The sequence below is a fragment of the Chiloscyllium plagiosum genome, unplaced genomic scaffold, assembly GCF_037043375.1.
Source record: "Chiloscyllium plagiosum isolate Xiang-an unplaced genomic scaffold, Cpla_swu_hap1 HiC_scaffold_34, whole genome shotgun sequence".
NCBI lineage: Eukaryota > Metazoa > Chordata > Chondrichthyes > Orectolobiformes > Hemiscylliidae > Chiloscyllium > Chiloscyllium plagiosum.
Window position 1 is genome coordinate 9,327,584 of NW_028270172.1, and position 21,081 is coordinate 9,348,664.

Below are 21,081 nucleotides of genomic sequence, written 5' to 3' on the forward strand. Positions count from 1 at the left end.
ATTAGCAAGCCTAATGACAAAGTGACACCTAAATAGGCTAGCAGAGTGGAACTGTATATTACCATGGTTCCTTCAGTTATATAAATGGTTTACAGTTTCCAAGAACACACCGGTGTTTCTCAGCCACTGCATTGGGTTTATGTAATTGAGGCTTTTCAAAGACTGCTTTTAGGTTCACAGATGGAGAATATTAGGTTCACTGGTACTTTCAAAAGAATAGGACTCTGGAAGAGATGTGACAGAATCAGGCAACAAGACCAATTTTGACACCTGGAGCATCTCTTACTGCCTTTATACTTTTTACAAGTGACTGTAAGATTCTCGTGAGGCACTAGCAAAATGCAGTTGATGATGGTTATTGTCTGTTAAGTGCCTTGTTGATGTTGCGTTAATACTCAGACTCCATTTTACCAAACTTGCCAAACAAGATTGAAGTAGAGAAACTCAACGTGGAAACCAGAGCTAACACCTGACAAATCCAGCTCACCACTTGATCCAAGCAATCTCCTGCTGGATAATGGGTGCCAACATTTCAGTGCTCCCTGGACATTGGCCATACATCTGCAGTCATTGTTTTTACCTCATTGGCCATACACAGCCCATGTCCACAAACATGGCATCCAATATGTTCCAGCCTCTCAGAACCCACATGGCACATCTGTGATTCACTTAAGGACAGTTCTGCATTTTAATACTGCACCTCAGGCTGCATTGCCTGCTATCTTTATCACGTTGCAGCAAGGAAACTGTGCTCAGCCAAACACGCATTGAACCCATGATTGGACTAGGCTGCATCCCCAAAATGCTCAGTGTCATTGCATACTCTCACTCTGGACATTCCTGGAAGCTAGAATTTTACAGTGCAGAGGGAGGCCATTCAGCCAATCATGTCTGTAGCAGCTCCAGAAGTGCTATCCGGTTAGTCTCATTCTCTAGCCCCATCTCCATAGCCTTGTAACTTTGTCGCTTTCAAATATATATCCGACTCTCTTTTGAAACCTCATATAGCATCTGCCTTCACCACTCTCCCAGGCAGCACATTCCAAATTCTAGCAGCTCTCTGACTAAAGAAGTATCTCCTCATCTCACTCTTGGCTCTGTTGCTAGCAGTGTTGAAATTGTGACCCCTTGTTACTGATTCACCAACTAGTGGAAGCAGAATATCATTCTTTACTATATCATTCTAGTAAATCTCCTTTGAACTATTTCCAGGACTTTAAAATCCTTCCTTAAATAAGGTGCAATGCAATCTTTTTCTAAATTTGTGGGATATGGGTATTGCTAGCTGGTCACCGTTTATTGCCCATCCCTAGTTGTCCTTGAGAAGATGGTGGTGAGCTGACCTCTTGAATCATGGCAGTCCACAATGTCATTAGGGAGGGAATTCCAGGATTTTGACTCAGTGACAGTGAAGGATCAGCAATATATTTCCTAGTCAGGATGGCAAGTGGCTTAGAGGAGAAATTGAAAGTGGTGGCATTCCCAAGTATCTGCTGCCCTTGTCCTTCTAGATGGAAGTGGTTGTGGGTTTGGAAGGTCTGTCTGAGGATCTTTGGTGAATTTCTCCCTTACTTTGTGGAGAGTAAGGGAGTTCCCCTTATTTGAAGCAAGTAAAGGAGACCCTTAGATTAGCCACTCATTTTGGTGACACATTGCATAAATTTGAGAGTGAGAAAAATTATTTCTGAATGAGCTTTATTTCAGTTATGTTCACTAATCATTTCAGTACTTCTGACATCTTAAGTAGCCTTAAGTAGTTGTTAGAAAAGCATCATCTGAACTCCATACACGGATGCATGAACTACAGCTAACACAGTTTTTTAACTTAAATTCTACTCAATTTATTCTCAATTGGCAATAACCTTTCACGCAAAAATGTGCTGCATTTTATGGTAGTGAGCTGGTTGCACCTACTCAGTGCTGCAGTGGTAGGTGCAGGCAGCACAGTACTTCACAATCTGAATTGTGAACCTGGTTTCTTCTGGTTGGGAGAGATCCCTTTCACCTAAAGCAAAACCAATGTACTAAGGATATTAGCAAATGTTTAGAAATGGCTGCTCCCTTGGCCTCATTGCAAAACATTTATGACTGAGTCCCATATTTGTACGTTATTTCAGATTCCTTCCAGCAAGTCTCTGATGTTAACCTAGAAATAAAAATGTAAAGCATTTCTCACATTGTTTAGTAGTTAGACTTTATTTAATTCATGCATGAAATGTGAGCATTGCTGATGAGGGAAACATTTATTGCTCATTTCTTATTGTGCTACAGTGATGATCGTGAACGAGAATAACTGCAGTCCATGGGTTGTAGTTGCTCCCTCAGTCGTTTGAAGAGGGTGCTGCAGCACTGATGAAGGAATAGTAATATACTTAGTCAATGTGGTATATAGCTTGAAGTGGTAGTGTTCTCTTGTGCTGCCCCTGTTTTATACAGCTTGTGGATTCAGGAGGTGCTGTTGAATTAATCTTCATGATTTGCTGCATTTGATGATGTAGATGGTCAATACTGCAGCTGTGATGTCAGTGGTGGTGAGTTATGAACAATAGGTGGCGTGCCACTCAAACAGACTGCTCTGTCATCAACTTGTTTTGAGAAATTCTCAGTAACAGTGAGCTCATGAGAAGATCAGCAAGGTTATATTGATGTCAGTAAGCAATGAACAATTAAAATAGCCAACAGCACCGGGGCTAATCCTTGTTATTTTCAAGCTTTTAGCTTCAGGAAATCTCTTGTGATAGCTGTGCCTTTTTGATCATTGCATAGCTGGTGTTTGGATTTTTCATTGGTTGTCATGTTATCTTGCAAATGGCCCTATCAGTGTTGGCAGGTCCTTATCTAGACAAAACTTGGATCCAGACTTCAGCAGAAGGCAACATTTGAACTCCAATGTTTCATTCTGTGTCAGTGTGTTGAAGAATTAAGCCAACCAGTTAAAAGACAAACGGCAAGATAAATGCTTTATTTGGTTTCGCCTACTTACTCTGCATGGGAATGACCTGCAAACACAATTTTACAGCGTCAGTGGAAATGCTTGTGAATTGAATGGTCTTCGGTTTCCTGTTGTCTATCTGTATATCTGTTGTTGATTAATCTGATTTGAATTTGATCTGAAGTATTTGTCTTCATGGAGAATGAGGAAATTGATGAGTCTTTTATTCATGTCACAGTATTATCTCTTCCCTGCCCCCCCGCAGATCAATCACAAATATCCCGAACGAAGATTACTGGTGGCTGAAGCCTGTGGAGCCCTTGCACCTTACTTGCCTGTAAGAAGCATTTAACTCTTTTTTTTCTGTTTTAAAATGACCCAATAAACATAGTGATTACTGTGCTAACTTGATTGCTCCCACTTTCAGAAAGAGATTCGCAGTTCACTGGTGCTCTCAATGCTGCAGCAGATGTTGACGGAGGATAAGGCAGATCTTGTGCGAGAGGCAGTCATTAAAAGCCTTGGTATAATTATGGCTTACATTGATGATCCTGACAAATATTTGCAGGTATAGCACTGTTACAGATCAAATATCTTCATGGAAGTTCCCACATTTTACTGTTCTTCTATACAAGTTTGTTTTCTCTTCCCCAACCACAGGGTTTTGAATTGCAGATGTCTGCCTTAAATGACCCTTCAGAAAGGGTAATTAATGCTACACATCAAGTTTTCCTGCCAGCTTTTGCAGCATGGACCACAGAGCTGGGTAAACTCCAGTCCCATCTCATTCCAACTCTTCTAAGCAACATTGAAAAAATACTCAGGGTAGGTTAAAAAAAAAGCCATTTTAAAACTTGATGCAAATCCAGTTAATTGATTGTTATTGAACGGAAGTGCTTATTTATGATTGAAATCCATTGCTACTTCAGTGTTAAAATTCTCATCCTTCCCTTATTACCTTTCATGTCCTACCTACTCATATCTCAATATTCTACCCAGCCCCATACCTGCATGAGAATTCCAGCATTTGTTCAGTTTGAGCCCTTTGACTATTCTCACATCTAATGGCTCCTCAATTGGCAATCATGTCTTCAGCTTCTTGGGTCCAAGGTCTAGAATCCCCCTTCAAAACATTTTTGTATCCTTACCCCGCTCTGCTTCTTTAAGACCTTTTCTTAAACCTTGCCTATTTGAACAAATTTTAACTGTCAGACCAGGTTACTGTTCAGGTGATACTCAATTTCAAATCTTGTTTGACAATGACCTTGAGACAGTTTAGGTATTATATAAATTCACACCGTTATTCTTTTTCCTTTTTAAATATTTGTTGAAATTCTTACTGTCTGTTTTTATATTTTTGTCTAGCTTTCTTTCTGACTTTTATTTTTGTCATTAATCTTTTGACCATTTCTTGAAGTGTGATGCTATCTTTAACATTTCTAGTTAACTATAGATGTTGCATCCACTCTTGGAGTTTTGCTTCCTGTTTGAATGTACCTATTCTGTGTATTCTTGAACATCCCTTTAAATGTCTGTCATGGCATGTCTGACTGTTCCTTTAAACTAATTTACCAATTCACTTTAGCCAGCTTTGCTTTCATGCCCTCAATTGTCTTTATTTGTCCTTTATTTCCTCTCCTTCAAACGGAATGTGAAATGCAACATGTCATTTTTATCACTTTTAGGGCTGCCATTACTGAGAGAGTTCATTGCACAATACCAGATCTAGTATAGCCAACTCTCTCTTCTAAGAAACTAACCTGAAAACTATATCTTTTTTACATAAAGTATGTAAAATCTCTCACTTTCGACTTGTAAGTACTTTTCACAGATATCTACAGGTAAAAATACACCTACTGGATATAACCTGATTTGTATTCCATTCAGAAATGGAAAATTTGCCAAGTGAAATATGTTAATATTTACTTTGCTTTAGTTAAAAAAAATTTAATTTGATCTGGAAGACAATCTTCAAAGTGATTATGAATGCTGTAGAATTTTTAAAATGTATATTGATATTTGGCTTTGTATAGATCATATAGTAAATTTGCTTTTTAAAATAGGTATTACTGATACAAATCTGAGGCCTAATTTATTTCTAAACCCTATTCTGTTTCTGCATATAGGATGGAGAGCATGGACTTGATGATCATAAGCTCCACCTATATCTTTCAGCCATGCAATCGCTGATTCCACCACTCTTTGCACTGGTCCTGAAAAATGCTCCTTTCGCAAGCAAAGCAAAGCTTCAAGGAGAGGTGCCACAGATAGAGGGTATTGTATTGTACAGTGATTTGCTTGTGCACATTGTTTATGAAAAATGCCCCAAGTGCAGTTTTGATGAGGCACATTTCGTAATTGCAAGTATTTAGAGTGTCCTATATTCCAGTGTACATTAAGTGCAAATTATTGCTTCATGTCATGCACTCATGAAATTTAGTGGGAAAAAAAATCTAGGGTTTGATACTTAGTGTAAGAATTACCTTTGTCGTTCAGCTCAATGTGATTCTTTATTGGAATATAGCAAGCATTATAATTACAGTCATAATCAGATTCTGGTAAATAGCCACCAGATTCTTCTGTTCATTTTACTATAAGCTAGCAGATCGACTACAGACAACCCAAGAAAAATAATATCTACTCTCATTCCAGGGTCTTCTGCAAGTTGTGAAGGACAAGCAAGAGAACTTGCTTCAACCTTAGCCCCCTCCTTGTCTCTTAATGTAACCATCCTCTTAAAACTCTTCTTTAAAACTATTGATATTTATTATCATTATATCAATTATATTACATTTTGGTCACCAAAGTTTTCTCTTCAAAATAATAAAGTGGACCAAATTAATGCCTCATCAATCCTATTACATTGCCAATTAACAGCAAGGGGCTTTTAGCCCCTTGACCTGGCTCTGCAATTGTGTAAGATTATAGCTGATCTGATTCTAACTTCAAACCACATTCCCATCTACCGCTGATAATCTTTCACCCCCCGGGCTAGCCAATAATCGATCTACCTCTACTTTAAAACTATTCAAAACTCTGTTCCTGAAAAGGCAATGGAAATAAAGTTTCAAGGACTCTTAATCAGGGTGACTCTTGATTCTTAAGCATTGACCTCTCATCTTTGACTCCCCGATAAGAGGAAAATCCTTTCCACATCTACTCTGACAAGGGCCCTTAGAACATTGCATGTTTCACTTAAGTCACCTCTTGCTCATCTCAACTCCATCAAATACAAGGATGTCCAACCTATCTTCATAAGATCTGCACATTCCAGGCACTATTCTGGTAAACTACACTAAACTGCTTCCAACGTGTTTAAATCTTTCCTTAAATAAGGTGACCAATTCCATGCATGGTTTCCAGATACTATCTGACCAGTCTCCCTGTATAATGAACCATAACCCCTCTACGTTTAGATGCCATTCCCCTTGTGATAAATAACATTTCATTTGCTAATTATTTGATGCACCTGCATGCTAGTCTTTTGTGTTTTATGTACCAGGACACCCAGATCCTTCTGCATCTCAGGGCTCTACAATCTCTCACTGTTTAGTTAATATGCTTCTTTTGTATCCTTTCTATCAAATTGGACGATTTCACATTTTCCCACAATGTTCTCCATTTGTCAGATCTTTGTCAAATCGCTTAACCTATCCTTACCCCATTTTAGTTTTCTTTTGTACTCTTCAGACTTATTTGCCAAGCTATCTTTGTGTCTCTCAATCTTCTTAAAAGTATCTCATTAAATGTTTAAAAAGTTGATACTTTAGAAGATAATCATTCCTGTTCTTAGGTAAATGAAATTTAATGCTTAGAGATGTGAAATGTTTAAATTTGGTAGATAAGATACAGAAGGACAACATTTTAATAAAGGTTGCAATTTTAAGCGGGTGATGGCGTAGAAGGCTCTGGGTGTATATGTGCACAATTTGATCCAGATGGCAAGACCGGGTTAAGGGAGCGGTCAGTCAAGAACAGGGCATCCAGGTTTCATCAGTGGGGACATAGAAACAAGGAGATAATGTTGAACTTGTGCAAAACTAGTTGGGCCTCAGCTGCAGTACTGTGCCCAGTTTTGGGCACCACACTCAAGGAAGGATGTAGAAAATACTCACGCGAATGGTCCCAGGGATGAGATATTTCAGTAATGTAGATAGATGGGAGGATTTTCCATGGAGAAGAGAAGGTTGAGAGGAGATTTGACAGGTATTCAAAACTGAGGAACCTGGATTAATAGATAGGGAGAAACTGTTCCCATTTCTCAGGATTAAGAACCAGTGGGCAAATTGGAGTTGATTGGCAAAAGAAGCAGTTGTGATATGAAGTAAAACGTTTGTAATGCAGTACGTGACCAGGATCTGGAACACACTGCCTGAGTGAGGTTAGAAGCAGGTTCAGTCAAGGCATTCAAAAGGGAAATTGGATCAGTTTCTGTAAAGGGCTAATGGGTAGAGATGTGGAGTGATGCTCAGTGAATTGTTCAAGCAGAGGGCCAGGATGGACAACGTGAGCCAAATGGTTACAGGGTGGAAGGATTTTTTTTGGTGGTTGGCTGTCTTCCACGTAAATCAGAAAGTAAAGGTTGAATGGTGGAGTTCTAAGTAATGCTAAATGTTTTGGAAATGTGCTTTATTATTGGAGATGATGGAATTGAAAGGTATCTGTGGAAAGCATTTTCTGTAAGGTAGAGTTGGTTGTGGTCTGTAAATTGTATGAACTTTTTATCAATGAGAAGCTAATGCAAACTATGCTCCCAATGTTACTGCACAAGGGACAAGAGTAGACTACTGACCCTTTGAGCCTGCTGTGCACTCATCTGAGATCAGCAATGGGACCAAACTGGAAATATCCTACTTCTACAAGATTACATTCATCAAGCACTCCCAGGTTGATGAATTTTAATGCATCCACAAAATTTGTGAGGAGAATTGGCCAATGCTTCTCCTGAAAACATAGTCATGTTTTATTTCATCCGTAAATTAATTTTATTTTCTTTTTAGTGACAAGATTCCCTCGACCAGCTTCCCCTCTTCAAGATGTGGCAACAATCATTGGAAGCAGAGAACAGTTATCGGTGCTTTTGCAACTCTATGATAATCAACTAGAACACGAGGGTACAACTGGCTGGGAGAATCTTCTGTGGGTCGTTAATCAGCTGTGAGTTAGTCTCACTCTCATCCTCCCTTCACCAGTGACCCTTCAAAGCTGTGATTTCTTATTGACATCCAGTTGTGAGCCATTTTAACGTGGATCCATGTTTACTTGGACAATGATGAAAGTGTCCTTGAATATGAAAAGTAGTTTGTTTTTAAACTTCATATCTTAAAAGAAGCTTCTAATTTTAAACTTTTTTTTAAACTCTTGTGAGTTGACTTGAAATCTTGCAGACTGAATTTGCATTTTAAAATGTTGAGTTACTGTAAAGATTTTAGAGTACTCAAAACTGAGGGTTCAGCCACAAAACGGAGCAGACGTTCTAAGTGACTCGCATTGTTTTGTTCCAGATTACCACAATTGATAGAAACTGTTGGTAAAATTAATGTTACCTCCACATCCTGTGTCCATGATTTCTCCCGGTATTTCTGGAGGTTGTGTCGGACATTTGGTAAAATTTTCACAAATACAAAGGTGGGTTAATTTAAACTCCTTGTCAGTAGATGCTCAGCTGACCCAATTATTCTTTAAATGAATGTCGGAACAATGCAAGTGTTTGTGTAACTTTAACTATTATATGACATGGACAAGTTTACAATGCCTCTCTTTAAGAAACCCCGAATTAATCTTTTGGAAGTGAGTTCTGCAGTCGGAGCATAGACAATAGGAGCCCCATTCAGCTTGAGCTTGCTATACTATTCAACTAGATTGTGGTTGATCTTCCACCTTAGCACCATTCTCCTGCACTATCTCCATATTAATGCTCCTTGCTGTCCAGAAGTTAACAGGATAGTTATTGAAATATGCTCTAGCATAGCATGAGTCATTTGTATCTTATGAAAGATTTGATTATTTCAGCCCTGTGTTGTCAGAACATATTGGCAATTGGACATAATATTTGAGACTTGTTCATTTTATTCGAGACTTGTCTAAATCCATTTAAATTTGTTTATATTTTTCTGTAGAATTGTGGAGTATTAAATTACCTTAGTCCTCCATATCCATTCTTTTGTAGAGTCAAAGTGCAGCTTTGGAAGTCTGGCTTTGAGGCTCGTTCTGAATTTCAGTTACATCTGATTTGAAAACTCAAATCATAATTAGATGCTTGAATTTCTAGAGCAACAGATAAAAGGACAGAACATGAAGCAGCTGCTCCTGTCTAAATAATAATACTGCTGGATGTCCAAACCGAGAGTTGACAATTATTCATTCTGCTCGTAATTCCCCACTTCTATTCGAAAATTAACAAAACGAGTAAATGTGTACTACTTCTCAGATGTCTTGAGTATTTTTTTAAAAAAAGCTTACGTTCAGTCAATGTTCAGGTTCCTGAGATGGCTTTTGTGCAGCAGGACCATAAGACAATGTATAGCAAAAGATTCGTGTAATGCAACTGACATGATATATTGAACAAACCTAGAACAGCAATCTAGGTTTGTTCAATATATCATGTCAGTTGCATGATACTGTAATCTTTTGCTATAAATTCTGTGTCTTATAGTCCTGATGCACAACCACCTGATGAAGGAGCAGCACTCCGAAAGCTAGTGCTTACAAATAAACCTATTGGACTGTAACCTGGTGTTGTATGATTTTTAACTTTGTCCACCCCAGTCCAACATCGTCGGCTCCTCCACATCATGTGTTTAATAAGCAGCTGCCATAGTGGGTGTGTAGTTCTGTTTGACTTGAGATTGTTTTGTCTTTGTTTAAATCTAACGTGATATATTATACATCCTTAGGTAAAGCCACAGTTCCAAGAAATACTGAGGCTTTCCGAAGAAGCTGTTGGTAAGTGCACCCACACACTGCCACCCCTGTAAAACTATCCGGTGCTGCTTATTTATTGAAAACCTAATTTTGCTGTTCTGAGCGAGAACAGACTATAAAAGCAACGAGTTATGGTTGGCTATAATTCATATCCACTCTATTTTGAAATGTTCTGACTCTGCCCATCTGATAGTTCCATTTTTTAAAGAAAATTGTAGTGCAACTTGTGTTGATAGTAATTGGCTTTCTCAAAATTTTAACGAGCATTACTGTACAATTTCAGAAACCTATTGTTATTATATATGTTTCCACCATTGTTGAGAAAGTTTTAAAACCGTGGGGCGGCACAGTGGCTCAGTGGTTAGCACTGCTGCCTCATAGCGCCAGGGACCTGCGTTCGATCCGGGCTCGGGTGACTCTCTGTGTGGAGTTTGCACATTCTCCCCATGGCTGCATGAGTTTCCTCCAGGTGCTCCGGTTTCCTCCCACAATCCAGAGATGTGCAGGTTAGGTGAATTGGCCCTGCTAAAGTGTTAGGTGCATAAGTCGGGGGTAAATGTGAGTAGATCGGTCTGGGTGGGTTACTCTTCGGAGGGTCATTGTGGACTTGTTAGGCCGAAGGGCCTGTTTCTACACTGTAGGGAATCTTTTAAAAAAAAATCTGGGCTCTTTTGAGAGGTGACTGTGACCACCTGGAGTTAGAAAATGAATTAATTGCATTCAATGGCATAAAATTTAACTTAATTGTTCTATCCAAATTATCACATCAAGTCTAGAGGTTTGTGCTGTTCATGTGGTTGTATAGAAGAAGGTTATGTTGGCAGAATTTATTGTAAATTCTGCTTTCATTAAAGCTTCAGTTGAATTGTTCTAAACAAAAGTTCCATTTGAAGTATCAAAATATAATTCTACGGCCACTTAATGTGCAAAAATCATGATACAGTTAAACAAAAGGCCACTGAAAAGGGCATAAATTGTAACAGATCTAAGATAAAGTGCATTGACGTTTCTTTCTTGCTTTGCAAAGATGTATCAGCTACAGCTGGCAACGGGGTGCTAACAAAGGCCACAGTTCCCATATATGCAACAGGGGTACTCACTTCTTACAATCAGGTAAAGGAAGTCGACATTTGTAATTTTAGACTTGGTAAACTCCTCTTGATTTAGTAATGAATTTACTAAAATGCTGAATAATCCTGCAGGAAGAAGACCGGAAACTCCTCGTGGGATTTTTGGAAGATGTAATGACCACGCTTTCATTATCTCATGCGCCCCTTGATAGTCTGAAGGCTTCATTTGTGGAACTGGGGTAAGATATTCCACCATTTATGAAAACTCTATAACTTTGAATTCTGTTTGCTCCCATTTTCTGGCATTACTTGTTTTTGATGTTCTATTTGTAATTTTATTCTATGATAGCCACCTTCAAATGCAATATTTTATTTCTGATGTTTATGCCTTACTATAAGCAGTAATTATCATTCCCAGTGTCTGCCTTGACCCTTGTCTTGATGTATCCAAGGCAGAGATATGGATGTTATCACCGTGCCTCGTGAGCCCTGACTTTCTCTGGTGAGGTTAAAAAAGCAATTAGTATGTAAATAGGCATTTAAAAAGAAATCAAGGAGACTGGTGATGGTCATTATCTGAAGTAAACCTGAGTTATATATGCTAACCAGCTTTTTTCTGGAGGTTCAAAGTTCAGAAAGTATCTCAATCTATGAACTTGCTGAATATTGCATCCATTTGCCTTTCTTCAATATATACTGTTGTAACTTCTAGCTTGCCATGTTCCAGCACACACGTCTATCCATCTTCCTAAGAAAAGAATCCATCATAACTTACAATTTCTCTTTGCTCTTCAGCTTACTCCTTTGTCCAAGCTAGTCCCCCTTATTTGTTTCCTATGATCTTACTTTCCCGTACATTTTATGGCTAGTACGTGGTATCATAGAACAATGTCTTCAGTCTCTAATAATAGCTAGTAATCTCATTGATCTCCTGCCTTCTGTCTGCATTTAACTTCCTGCCTTTTCTAAAGCTGTAAACCATTTCCTTGAACTGAACCTAGTTTCCACATTTGTAAACATCCCAAGCAAACAGACCTCGTTATCCATTTAATTTACTCTTCACTCAGCCACTTTCCCTTTCTGTTGTCTTTTACTGCCCTCACTTTAGTTCCTTATGGGAGCTTTTTAATTGCCCATGTTGTTGTAATTGTTGTTTTCCTTCTCAAATTGCCCATGTTTAAAACCATCCTTTTCCCAAGAGTCATATGGCATAGAAACAGGCCCTTCGGCCCACCATGCCTCTGTCAACCTCAAACACCAAATTATACTAATCCCAACTACCTACACTTGGTCCATAGCCTACAGGGCCTGGAGTTTTGTACTCCTCCAGATGCTGCTTCAATGTTGAGACAGTACCTGCATCCACCACCCTCTCAGGCAGCATGTTCCATGTTTCTGCCACCCTCTGGGTGAAAACATGTTTCCTCAATTCCCCTCTAAACCTCTTAACAACTCATCCTAAACTTGTGTCCTCTAATTTTAGACATGGCTGCCATGGAGAAGAGATTCTGATGATCTACTCTGTCCATGCCCCTCATAATTTTGTATACCTCCATCAGATCCTCCCTCAGCCTCCTCTGCTCCAGGGAAAATCAACCCAGCCTATCCAGTCTCTCCTCATAGCTGAGGCTTGTCATCCCAGCTAATATCCTGATGAATTCCTTCTGTACCCTTTCCAGTATAATTACATCCTTCTGCTAGTGTGGCGACCAGAACTGCACATTCTATTCCATTTGTGGCCTAACCAATATTCTATAAAGTTGCAAAAAGACTTGCCTGCTCCTATATTCTAAGCCTTGGCTAACGAGGGCAAGCATCCCATGTGTATTCTTCACCCTGCCTTCCTGTACTGACACCTTCAGGGATTCCTGGATTTGTACACCAAGGTCCCTTTGTTCCTCCGTACTCCCTAGGGACTTACCATTTATTGTGTAAATTCTTCCCTTATTGCGCCTCTCAAAATAAATCACCTTGCACTTATCAGGACTACATTCCTTCTGCCATTGCGGAGCCCAATTTGCCAACTGATCAATATCAGACTGTTTCCTGAGACCATCCCCCTCGCGATCAACAGCACCGTCAATGTTTTTGTGTTATCTGCAATGATCCAGCTAAGACCTTCTGATATTGTGCTCCTGTTAAAATGCTATCAGATGCCTTCCTTAACATTACTTCATTTCACTGGCTCCTTTTAAGTTTTCATTCTTGTGGTATTTCCCTTTCCTGTGTCCCTGTGGCCTTGAATTATCCCAAGAGTTTTTCTTCCCCTTGTACGTGTTGCCATTTTGATTTTCCCACTTTGGAAGCTCCACACCATTTCTGCATCTTTCAAGAGTTGGTTCTGATGTTGCAGATTCCTTTTCTCGCCAGAATACTTATTTCCCAATGGAATCCATCAACTGTTTTAATTTCCAAGTGTGGGATATTTTCAGTTTGATCTGTTTGGATTTATGTTTGTGCATTGCTAAGATCACAGCAATGCCAGTGGCCAGAAGTAGAGAATTGGCAATTCTATTCTATTCATTCTGTACTTTGAAATTTAAGTGGTTTTTGAAAGACAATTATTTAAATTTTTTTGAGCAGGGCTTTATTCCAAACTGATTCATACCACCTCAAGTTTGAGCTTAAAACTGGAATTTCCCATTGTAGTTTTAACCACCTTATGATCAACATTATCCTGCAACTTTAATCATGATTGTAAAGGAGATGTCAGAGAAGGCTGTCTGAACAATTACTTTTGTTTAAAATGCTTTCAACAGAAACTGGAATGTTTATAGGTAGCAGAGGAGTCGTCGTGGGGAAACACCTATTGGTGTTGAGTCTGTGTAGAAAGGACATGTTTTTCCTAAAAGCACTTAACATTTGATAAATGTTTTAAGTCTGATCTTTCTAATTCTACTTATTTTGTTAGAGCAAATCCAGCTTACCATGAGCTCCTGTTAACAGTTTTATGGTATGGAGTTGTACACACTTCAGCACTTGTCAGATGCACTGCTGCAAGAATGTTTGAGGTAAGGATTTCAATGAAATCATTCTGTTTACAAAAATCAAATGTAAAATAACTCAGCTTCCTGAAAATGCTATTGATATTCTACGGAGATTAGATATTAATAAGGCAGCACTTGTCCTTCTGGTAAGAATATAATTGAATGGGAGTTGAATGACTTTAATGTAAAATGTTACGGTGGTGGCATATCTATTAATATAGAGTTGTGTGTGATCGCATAGTTATTACCTTTGTTATTACCTACTGTGTTTTAGTTCAATGTTTTTAGATTCTTCCGTGCTTTAAAATGTAAGCTTTGTCTGTCAGGGTGAGATCCTTTTATGCTTCTGTACCTTACCAAAGCTGACAGATCTGATTCAGCACAGTTGTGTTTTTTTTAACAGCATGGTACACTGCAGAATTGCATCAGCTGCTAGTAATTCAATTTCAAATTCAGGGGAAGAAATTTAAGGGTGGGGTAATGTGTTGGGGTTGGGCTTTGTGAGTATGGCTTGACAGAGCTAGAAGTCTAAGAGGCTATTTACTGTGAATGGAAAATCTAGGGAGGAGAAGGAGTTAAGAGGTCATGTTTCACAGTAATGAGTCACTATTTAGGACTAAGATGGGACGATTCTTTGACTCTGAGAGCTGTAGATGTTTAGTTGATGAGAATATTTAAAATAGAGATTTAGAGTTTTTTTGGAAAACCATAATAGTATGACTTAAGTGTTTGTATCAATTGTAATTGGAATAACTGCAATTTTCCTGGAAAATAAGAAATACTGATCAATTTGACCTGGCAACCCTTGGAATTCTGATCTGTGAGATCAGCTGATCAGCTTTGGTACATGCTGCTGCTACTTAGAAATTTTGAGCTGTTGTAGTGTTTCAAACCCTGTAAATGTTGAGCTGTTCTGTAGAAATTGTTGCTTCTCTAATTTTTGTTTGCTCTTTTGTTCCTCTCTCTCTTCGATGTGCCATGCTACTTCCCATGATATTCTGCTCACTCTTTCTACGTATCACATGTGACATCCCTTGTTCTGCTCAATCAGCTGTTGGTGAAGGGGGTGAATGAAACTCTGGTAGCTCAGAGAGTTGTCCCTGCTCTTATCACTCTCTCCAGTGACCCTGAAATGTAAGTTTCTTCCTAACCAGTTGAAGTGCATCTCTTTTCAGTACTTTGCTGAGAAATCACCCTTTGATTTGTTCATTTGCTCTCACTGCAGTGATGCACAGCTAATCTTGTAACTAGCTGCTGCAGACATTGTTAAATGTGCAAGGTTATGTTAGAATTGACTGTGACTAAAGCATGCTTAGTTTGCAATGTCTGGCTCCTTGTTCCAATTTTGAGATTGTGGAACAGGGAAGGAATGAGCTTTGTAAATATCTCAATTCATTTTTGAAATCATTCACGTCATTGCTGTTTGAAATCCTGAGAAAAGCACTTTGCGTGTCATGCAAACAAGCTTAAATTATGCAGTGTTTTAGTTGGGGTGGATGAGTTTTTGTTTAATATGTTTTAAGGTTGAAGTCACCTCCTTCAGATACATTGGTTTTATCAAAGAGAAACCTTTTATGTCAATTGGCACAGAGCTATCCAAACTTCAATCTGTTTATGTTTTGGCTGCTATTTACTTCCAAGAGCTTTAAATTTAACGAAGTTACAAGAATATCATCCAAATGATTCATTTTAATAATACTGGCCTCCCAACACAGCTACTCTGGCAAAATATCAAATTAGATGGGTGATTTTTTTTCAGAGCTAAAGAGATGCGTGCATTTTATTTAACCTGACTAATTTCTCACAGGTTGATATTAACTAGCTGTTGAGCATGTGCCATATGCCTTATCTTTATGGAGTGTGTGGTTGAATACTTCCTTGAATGAACTGAGAATCTAAGTGCTCATCCTCCGTCAACTAATCAATCCTTTTCATCAATGTTTTTTTTTGTTTTATTTTTGTTGCATTTTTTTTTTTGACTGGTTACAGCTGATCGTGCGAGGCATGAATGAAGCCTTAATTGACAAGCGGGTTGCACCGGCTCTTGTTACCTTATCCAGTGACCTTGAATTGTGAGTTGTTCAGACTGAGACCATAGACTTAAACAGAAAAGAAAAGCAGAAGAGAAAAAGAAACCTAATCGTCAATTTTGACACTGACTTCTGTTTGATAACATTGCAGTTGTCTTGCCAGATTTGGTAGCTGACCAACTGATAATTCTGTTCAGAGCAAACTCTTGCTTAAATCTTATTAAGTTAGCTTCCCTTTGCAAGTTGTGCTCAAATGCATCAGAGTTTATATTTGAACATGTTGCCTTTTGTAATGTAAATGTTTGATGTACTCTGTAATCATTAGCTCAGGCATCTACGAAGTGCTGATGAAGAAATTGTATTTTTTAGATTTTATGCCCACTAACTATTACGTTTAAACAGTCTAACAAAACTTACACACTAATTTTTACTACAAATATGTATATATTTTAAGTTGATACTTTATGGAGGTACAAAATTGCTCACAGCTTTCTTCCTCTTTCCAGCTCCGTACGAATAGCTACAATACCTGCTTTTGGCACCATTATGGAGACAGTAACCCAGAGAGAGGTACAGTCATCTGAATATCTGTTGCATTGTGTCTAGCTGTTGTTTCACACAGCATGGCAGTTTGTAATTATTATGCTGTAATAGATGCAATGCATGTTGTGATGCAATGGATCCAATACAAAGCTGAGCTTGAGGCAATGAATGCCTCTGAACGTGTGTGATTTATTAGTGCTTTGAGGCAAATTGATCATCCTAAAGCCAAGTGTTACAGGCAGAAATTGAAGACACAGGGAAAACTGCAGCAGATCTGGCAGCAGCTGTGAAGATGGAATGGAATACAGAGGAACCTCAATTATCCGAATGAGATGGGCGGGCAATGTTTTATTTGGATAATTGATTATTCAGTTAATTGATTCAATGCCTCTCCTCTGATGCTTGGAGTTTTCTGAAGTTTCCTTTTTCCTCACTCTGCCTGCCTTGCTCCCTCCCTCTGTCCCAGGGTTTGTTTCTGAGCAGATGCTCCCTTGTGTGTAAGGAACCTGCAGCATTGCTAAAGCCCCCCCACCCCCAACATCAGTTCAATGGGATTGACACAGTAAGCACTTGCTAAGTCTGCTCGCCATTCAAGACACTAGGCAGCAGCACACCATGCACAAGCCCCCACAGCCCATGCTTGCTCTGTTTCCATTTCGGCTCCCACCACTACTCAGTTCCCAGCTTGGCTCACGCTCACGCTGCTCCCTGCTCCGGGACAAGCCCCACAACTTGTCTTCCTTCGTCTCACCTCCATTCTCCAGGTAGGGCAGTTTAAAAAGTTAGTAGGGGAGGGGATGTTGGGGGAGAACAGAGGGAACAAAAGTAAGGAAAAGGAACTGGTGAGCAGAGGAGCTCCAGATGGAACGTCTTAATCTGCCACTATCTTGTGGCATAGAAATAACTAAAGTCTTGGCTTATTGGTGTTTTCTCAGAAGTGGAAACTCTTCACAAACGTAACAGACTTTAAGTAAGTGCAAATAACAAGAATGTATAAAGGGGAAAGGTCTATCATAGACAGAAATTAAATGCACTTCCTTAAAGCCTGTCACATGTCTTTTTACAGTTCTGTGTAAGACTGTTGACCTGAAATGTTTGTTGCATTGTATTTCTTCACAGATGCTGCTAAACCCACTGAGTATTTCAAACATTGTTGAGTTTTACGTTAATAATCAAAACTGACCCAAAACAAAAATAGTTTTGTACGTGCATTAAAATTATGGTGAAAAGATGCGTAAACAACACAATTCAAACCAAGGCTGAAATGATGAAAATTAATGGTTTTTTTCAAATGTTGGTTTTGGGTGGAGTTTCTTTGAATTGCACAAAGACAAATGAGCCACTTTTTTACGGAGTTTTGCAAAGCTGCAGTGAGAAGAATTGACCATGGTCACTGGATAGACATTGACAGCACTTGAAAAGAGTCCAGTTAGTGGCCCATGCTCATCTTTTCTTTTTCCAGGTTACTGTGCTATACAATTCCCTTCTGTTTTAATGCCAGTTAACTTGTTTTGTTCAGCAATTGAAGATTATCCAGATGTGATGAAAGCTGTATAATTTACATATACTAATATAATTTTTGGAATTTAGATTTCAGGATAAAGATTAGATTAGCGATTAGATTCCCTACAGTGTGGAAACAGGGCCTTTGGCCCAACCAGTCCACACCGACCCTCCGAAGAGTAACCTACCCAGACCCATTTCCCTCTGATTAATGCACCTAACACTACAGGCAATTTAGCATGGCCAATTCACCTAACCTGCGCATTTTTGGACTCTGGGAGGAAACCGGAGCACCCGGAGGAAACTCGACACAGACAGTCGCCTGAGGCTGGAATCAAACCTGAGAGTCTGGTGCTGTGAGGCTGCAGTGCTAACCACTGAGCCACCGTGCCGCCTAGCTGTGTTTTGGTTACTTGTGAATGATTTCCTTTTCTAAAACAAAAAGATGATCAGGAAGTCCTTCTGGAATGCAGTTTTGTTCCAGCGTTTTGTCAGATAGCAGGAGATTGCAGACTCCTGTGGTGTTAATAGAAAGATGTTTACACTTTGGAATTTATGACCTGTCATATGTGCATGTAAGGTCATTAACTTGTTTTCAATTCAGAAGAATCTAGGGTTTTTAATTAATTCAATTCACAAATCACCAGTGTTGACTGAAAACAAAAAGTTATGGAAATATCTGCAGTTCAAGCAGCATTCATGGACCAAGGATAGGCTAATGTTTCAAGTCTACATGACTTTTTATATCAGAGCTGACCAAAGTTTAGGTTCTCCAGTTTGTGAAAAGTTCATGTTGACAGTTTTAGAAATGACTCATTAAACTGCACAATCCAGAGGAAAGAATATGGATGGTGTCAGTTAAGTAGAACCCTAAAAAGCTGAGATGGGGGTGTAATTTCTTTAGACTTAAGTCTCTGTAGCAATATTGGAAAACTGCTTAAAAACTGTTTTAATGTATGTTGTGATATCCTTCTATTTTCTGTATTTAATAACTTTTTTATTTCATCTCTTCTGTAGTGACCTTTTGTTTTCGAAAAAGTCTACAGCCTCAAGTGAAAATTACTCTGACCATGTTAACTAACAAAACAAAAATAAAAAGATCTATCATCTTGAATCTGACTTGTTCAGTAGTACTTTCAACTGGGATCGTAACACCGTGAGAATGGGAATAGAGTCCATTGTTGAACAAAGTTTTGACCCGGTCTTTAGCAAGAATGCAATGTGAAATGACTGAGATTCAATTTTTGTAGCAGCCTTGGTGTTAAAATGCTAATTGCTTTCCTCCATTTGATATTAACAGCTTTTGGAAAGAGTGAAGATGCAGTTGGCTTCGTTTCTTGAAGATCCACAATACCATGATCAACACTCTCTGCACATGGAAATAATCAAGACTTTTGGAAGAGTTGGGCCAAATGCTGAACCAAGATTTAGGGATGAATGTATGTTTTATTTTAATGCTTTACATCCTCTTTCTTTTCTTGCCAATATCAACAATATCAAACATATTTTAACTTTACCATGTTTTGCAACGGAAGTCAATATGTAGGATAACTGTTAATTGGAGGTATTTCAGAGACTGTATGTTAATATCAGATAACTTTTAAGACCTTCAGTATGTAGATGGTACTTAATGCCAGAAATATAAGGAATGATGGAGTTACATCAAGGCGGAGAAAAAAAACAATGACACCTTCCATAAAAATCAAAACATCTGCCTGTGCCAGGCATGCTTTTATTGTCACTGTAATTGTATATTTAGCTGAGTGAGCACCAAGTTACTTTTTCACTTGGGAAGAGTTGCAATGATAACTGAATGTCTTTGTTTTTAAATACAGGTTATTCCATTGACAGGAAGAACAATTGGTCTTCCTTACATACTTGACAGTGTTAATTTTTTTTCTGTTGACACTATAAACCACTGTAACACTTGCCAGACTTAAAATAAATTATAGCATTGTAACTTCATCTGGATCACCAGCTTTCCTACATGGCAGGGTTCTCATACTGCCTGCAAGCTGTCAATCTGTCCAGGTTCCACCGTGTAATTTATTTTGTTGAACCTGTGGCTTAATAGAACCTGATTTCCTGTCACATCATGGGAGAAGTCGAACTGTGAGACCCTCCCCCATGATCAATATATTGTTATGACTGAAAGGATATAAAAGAGATATAAACAAGAAATCAAAGCGTTGACTGATCGGAGAACATAAAGGAAAAGATGATGCCAGCATTACATTCCACAAACTCAGTAGAACTCATTGCCGCAGAAAGCTTTGAAGGCCAAATCATTGAGTCTATTTAAGACAGAGCTATAGGTTCTTGATTAGTAAAGGGGATCTTGGGTAACTGGGAGAAAGCTGGAGAATGATGTTGAGCAACATCAGCCATGATCAAATGATGGAGAAGATTTGATGGGTGGAATGGCCTAATTCTGTTTCTATATCTTATGGTCTTCATTCATTTTGCTTTGCACGTGAGCTGCCAGTCTTTAAGTGGAAGCCAGGTACTTTCCCATACAATAAAAATAAAACATTTTCAAAGAAAAGCAGGAGAAGCTGAAATGAGGCATACAAATAGCTGCCTTTACACTAGGGTTTGTTTTGCTGGCTTTGTTTTTTTTCCTTGTAGATTCTCAGGCACATGCTAAATGGAGAGGTAAAGTTCAGTGTAAAAGAGAAAGCAAGTTCACCTTCCGTTTCAAAGCAAAAGTTACCCATTGTCTTTTTTCCCTTTTTACACAGTTGTTCTCCCTAACCTACACAAGTTAGCAATCTCAAACAACCAGAAAGCAGTTGACACAAAAAGATTGGACATTGCCATTCAACTCTTTGAAGCCTACAGTGCATTGTCCTGTTGCTGTATCCTTTTGTATAATGCAGTTAATGTTAACTCTGACCTAGTACTAATGAATTGCAAAAAGCATTCCCATTCTGAAAAATGTGAATGTTGCTATTTAAATTGTTTTGTATTTAATTATCATTTATCTTTAATCTCATCACTGGTTAATGAGATTACTTCTGTGTTTAAGCATCTCAGCAGCTCTTAATTTGCTAGTGATTTATTTAACTGATCAATTGTTAAGTCATATTTGT

General features: G+C 38.6%; 1 protein-coding gene and 1 long non-coding RNA gene across 8 annotated transcripts in view; one reads left to right on the top strand and one right to left on the bottom strand.

Annotated features, from left to right (window-relative positions):
• relch (RAB11 binding and LisH domain, coiled-coil and HEAT repeat containing) overlaps positions 1-21,081 on the top strand; it is a 91,682-nt gene that overhangs the window by 59,348 nt on the left and 11,253 nt on the right. For 3 of the 7 annotated variants that reach the window (XM_043719605.2, XM_043719608.2, XM_043719610.2), the window contains 14 exons: positions 3,198-3,269; positions 3,360-3,500; positions 3,593-3,757; positions 5,059-5,206; positions 7,933-8,089; positions 8,437-8,560; positions 9,829-9,877; positions 10,884-10,969; positions 11,059-11,165; positions 13,838-13,937; positions 14,965-15,047; positions 16,450-16,513; positions 19,290-19,428; positions 20,731-20,847. In XM_043719605.2, the coding sequence (XP_043575540.2) occupies positions 3,198-3,269; positions 3,360-3,500; positions 3,593-3,757; positions 5,059-5,206; positions 7,933-8,089; positions 8,437-8,560; positions 9,829-9,877; positions 10,884-10,969; positions 11,059-11,165; positions 13,838-13,937; positions 14,965-15,047; positions 16,450-16,513; positions 19,290-19,428; positions 20,731-20,847 (1,552 nt within the window). Of the gene's footprint in view, positions 1-3,197; positions 3,270-3,359; positions 3,501-3,592; positions 3,758-5,058; positions 5,207-7,932; positions 8,090-8,436; positions 8,561-9,828; positions 9,878-10,883; positions 10,970-11,058; positions 11,166-13,837; positions 13,938-14,964; positions 15,048-15,902; positions 15,986-16,449; positions 16,514-19,289; positions 19,429-20,730; positions 20,848-21,081 lie in introns of those variants that run through there. The other 4 variants (XM_043719607.2, XM_043719609.2, XR_015752805.1 and 1 more) reach the window with 3 other exon arrangements.
• The window catches only part of LOC148141119 (uncharacterized), a 79,417-nt gene that overhangs the window by 37,838 nt on the left and 20,498 nt on the right, over positions 1-21,081 (bottom strand). The window lies entirely within an intron of this gene.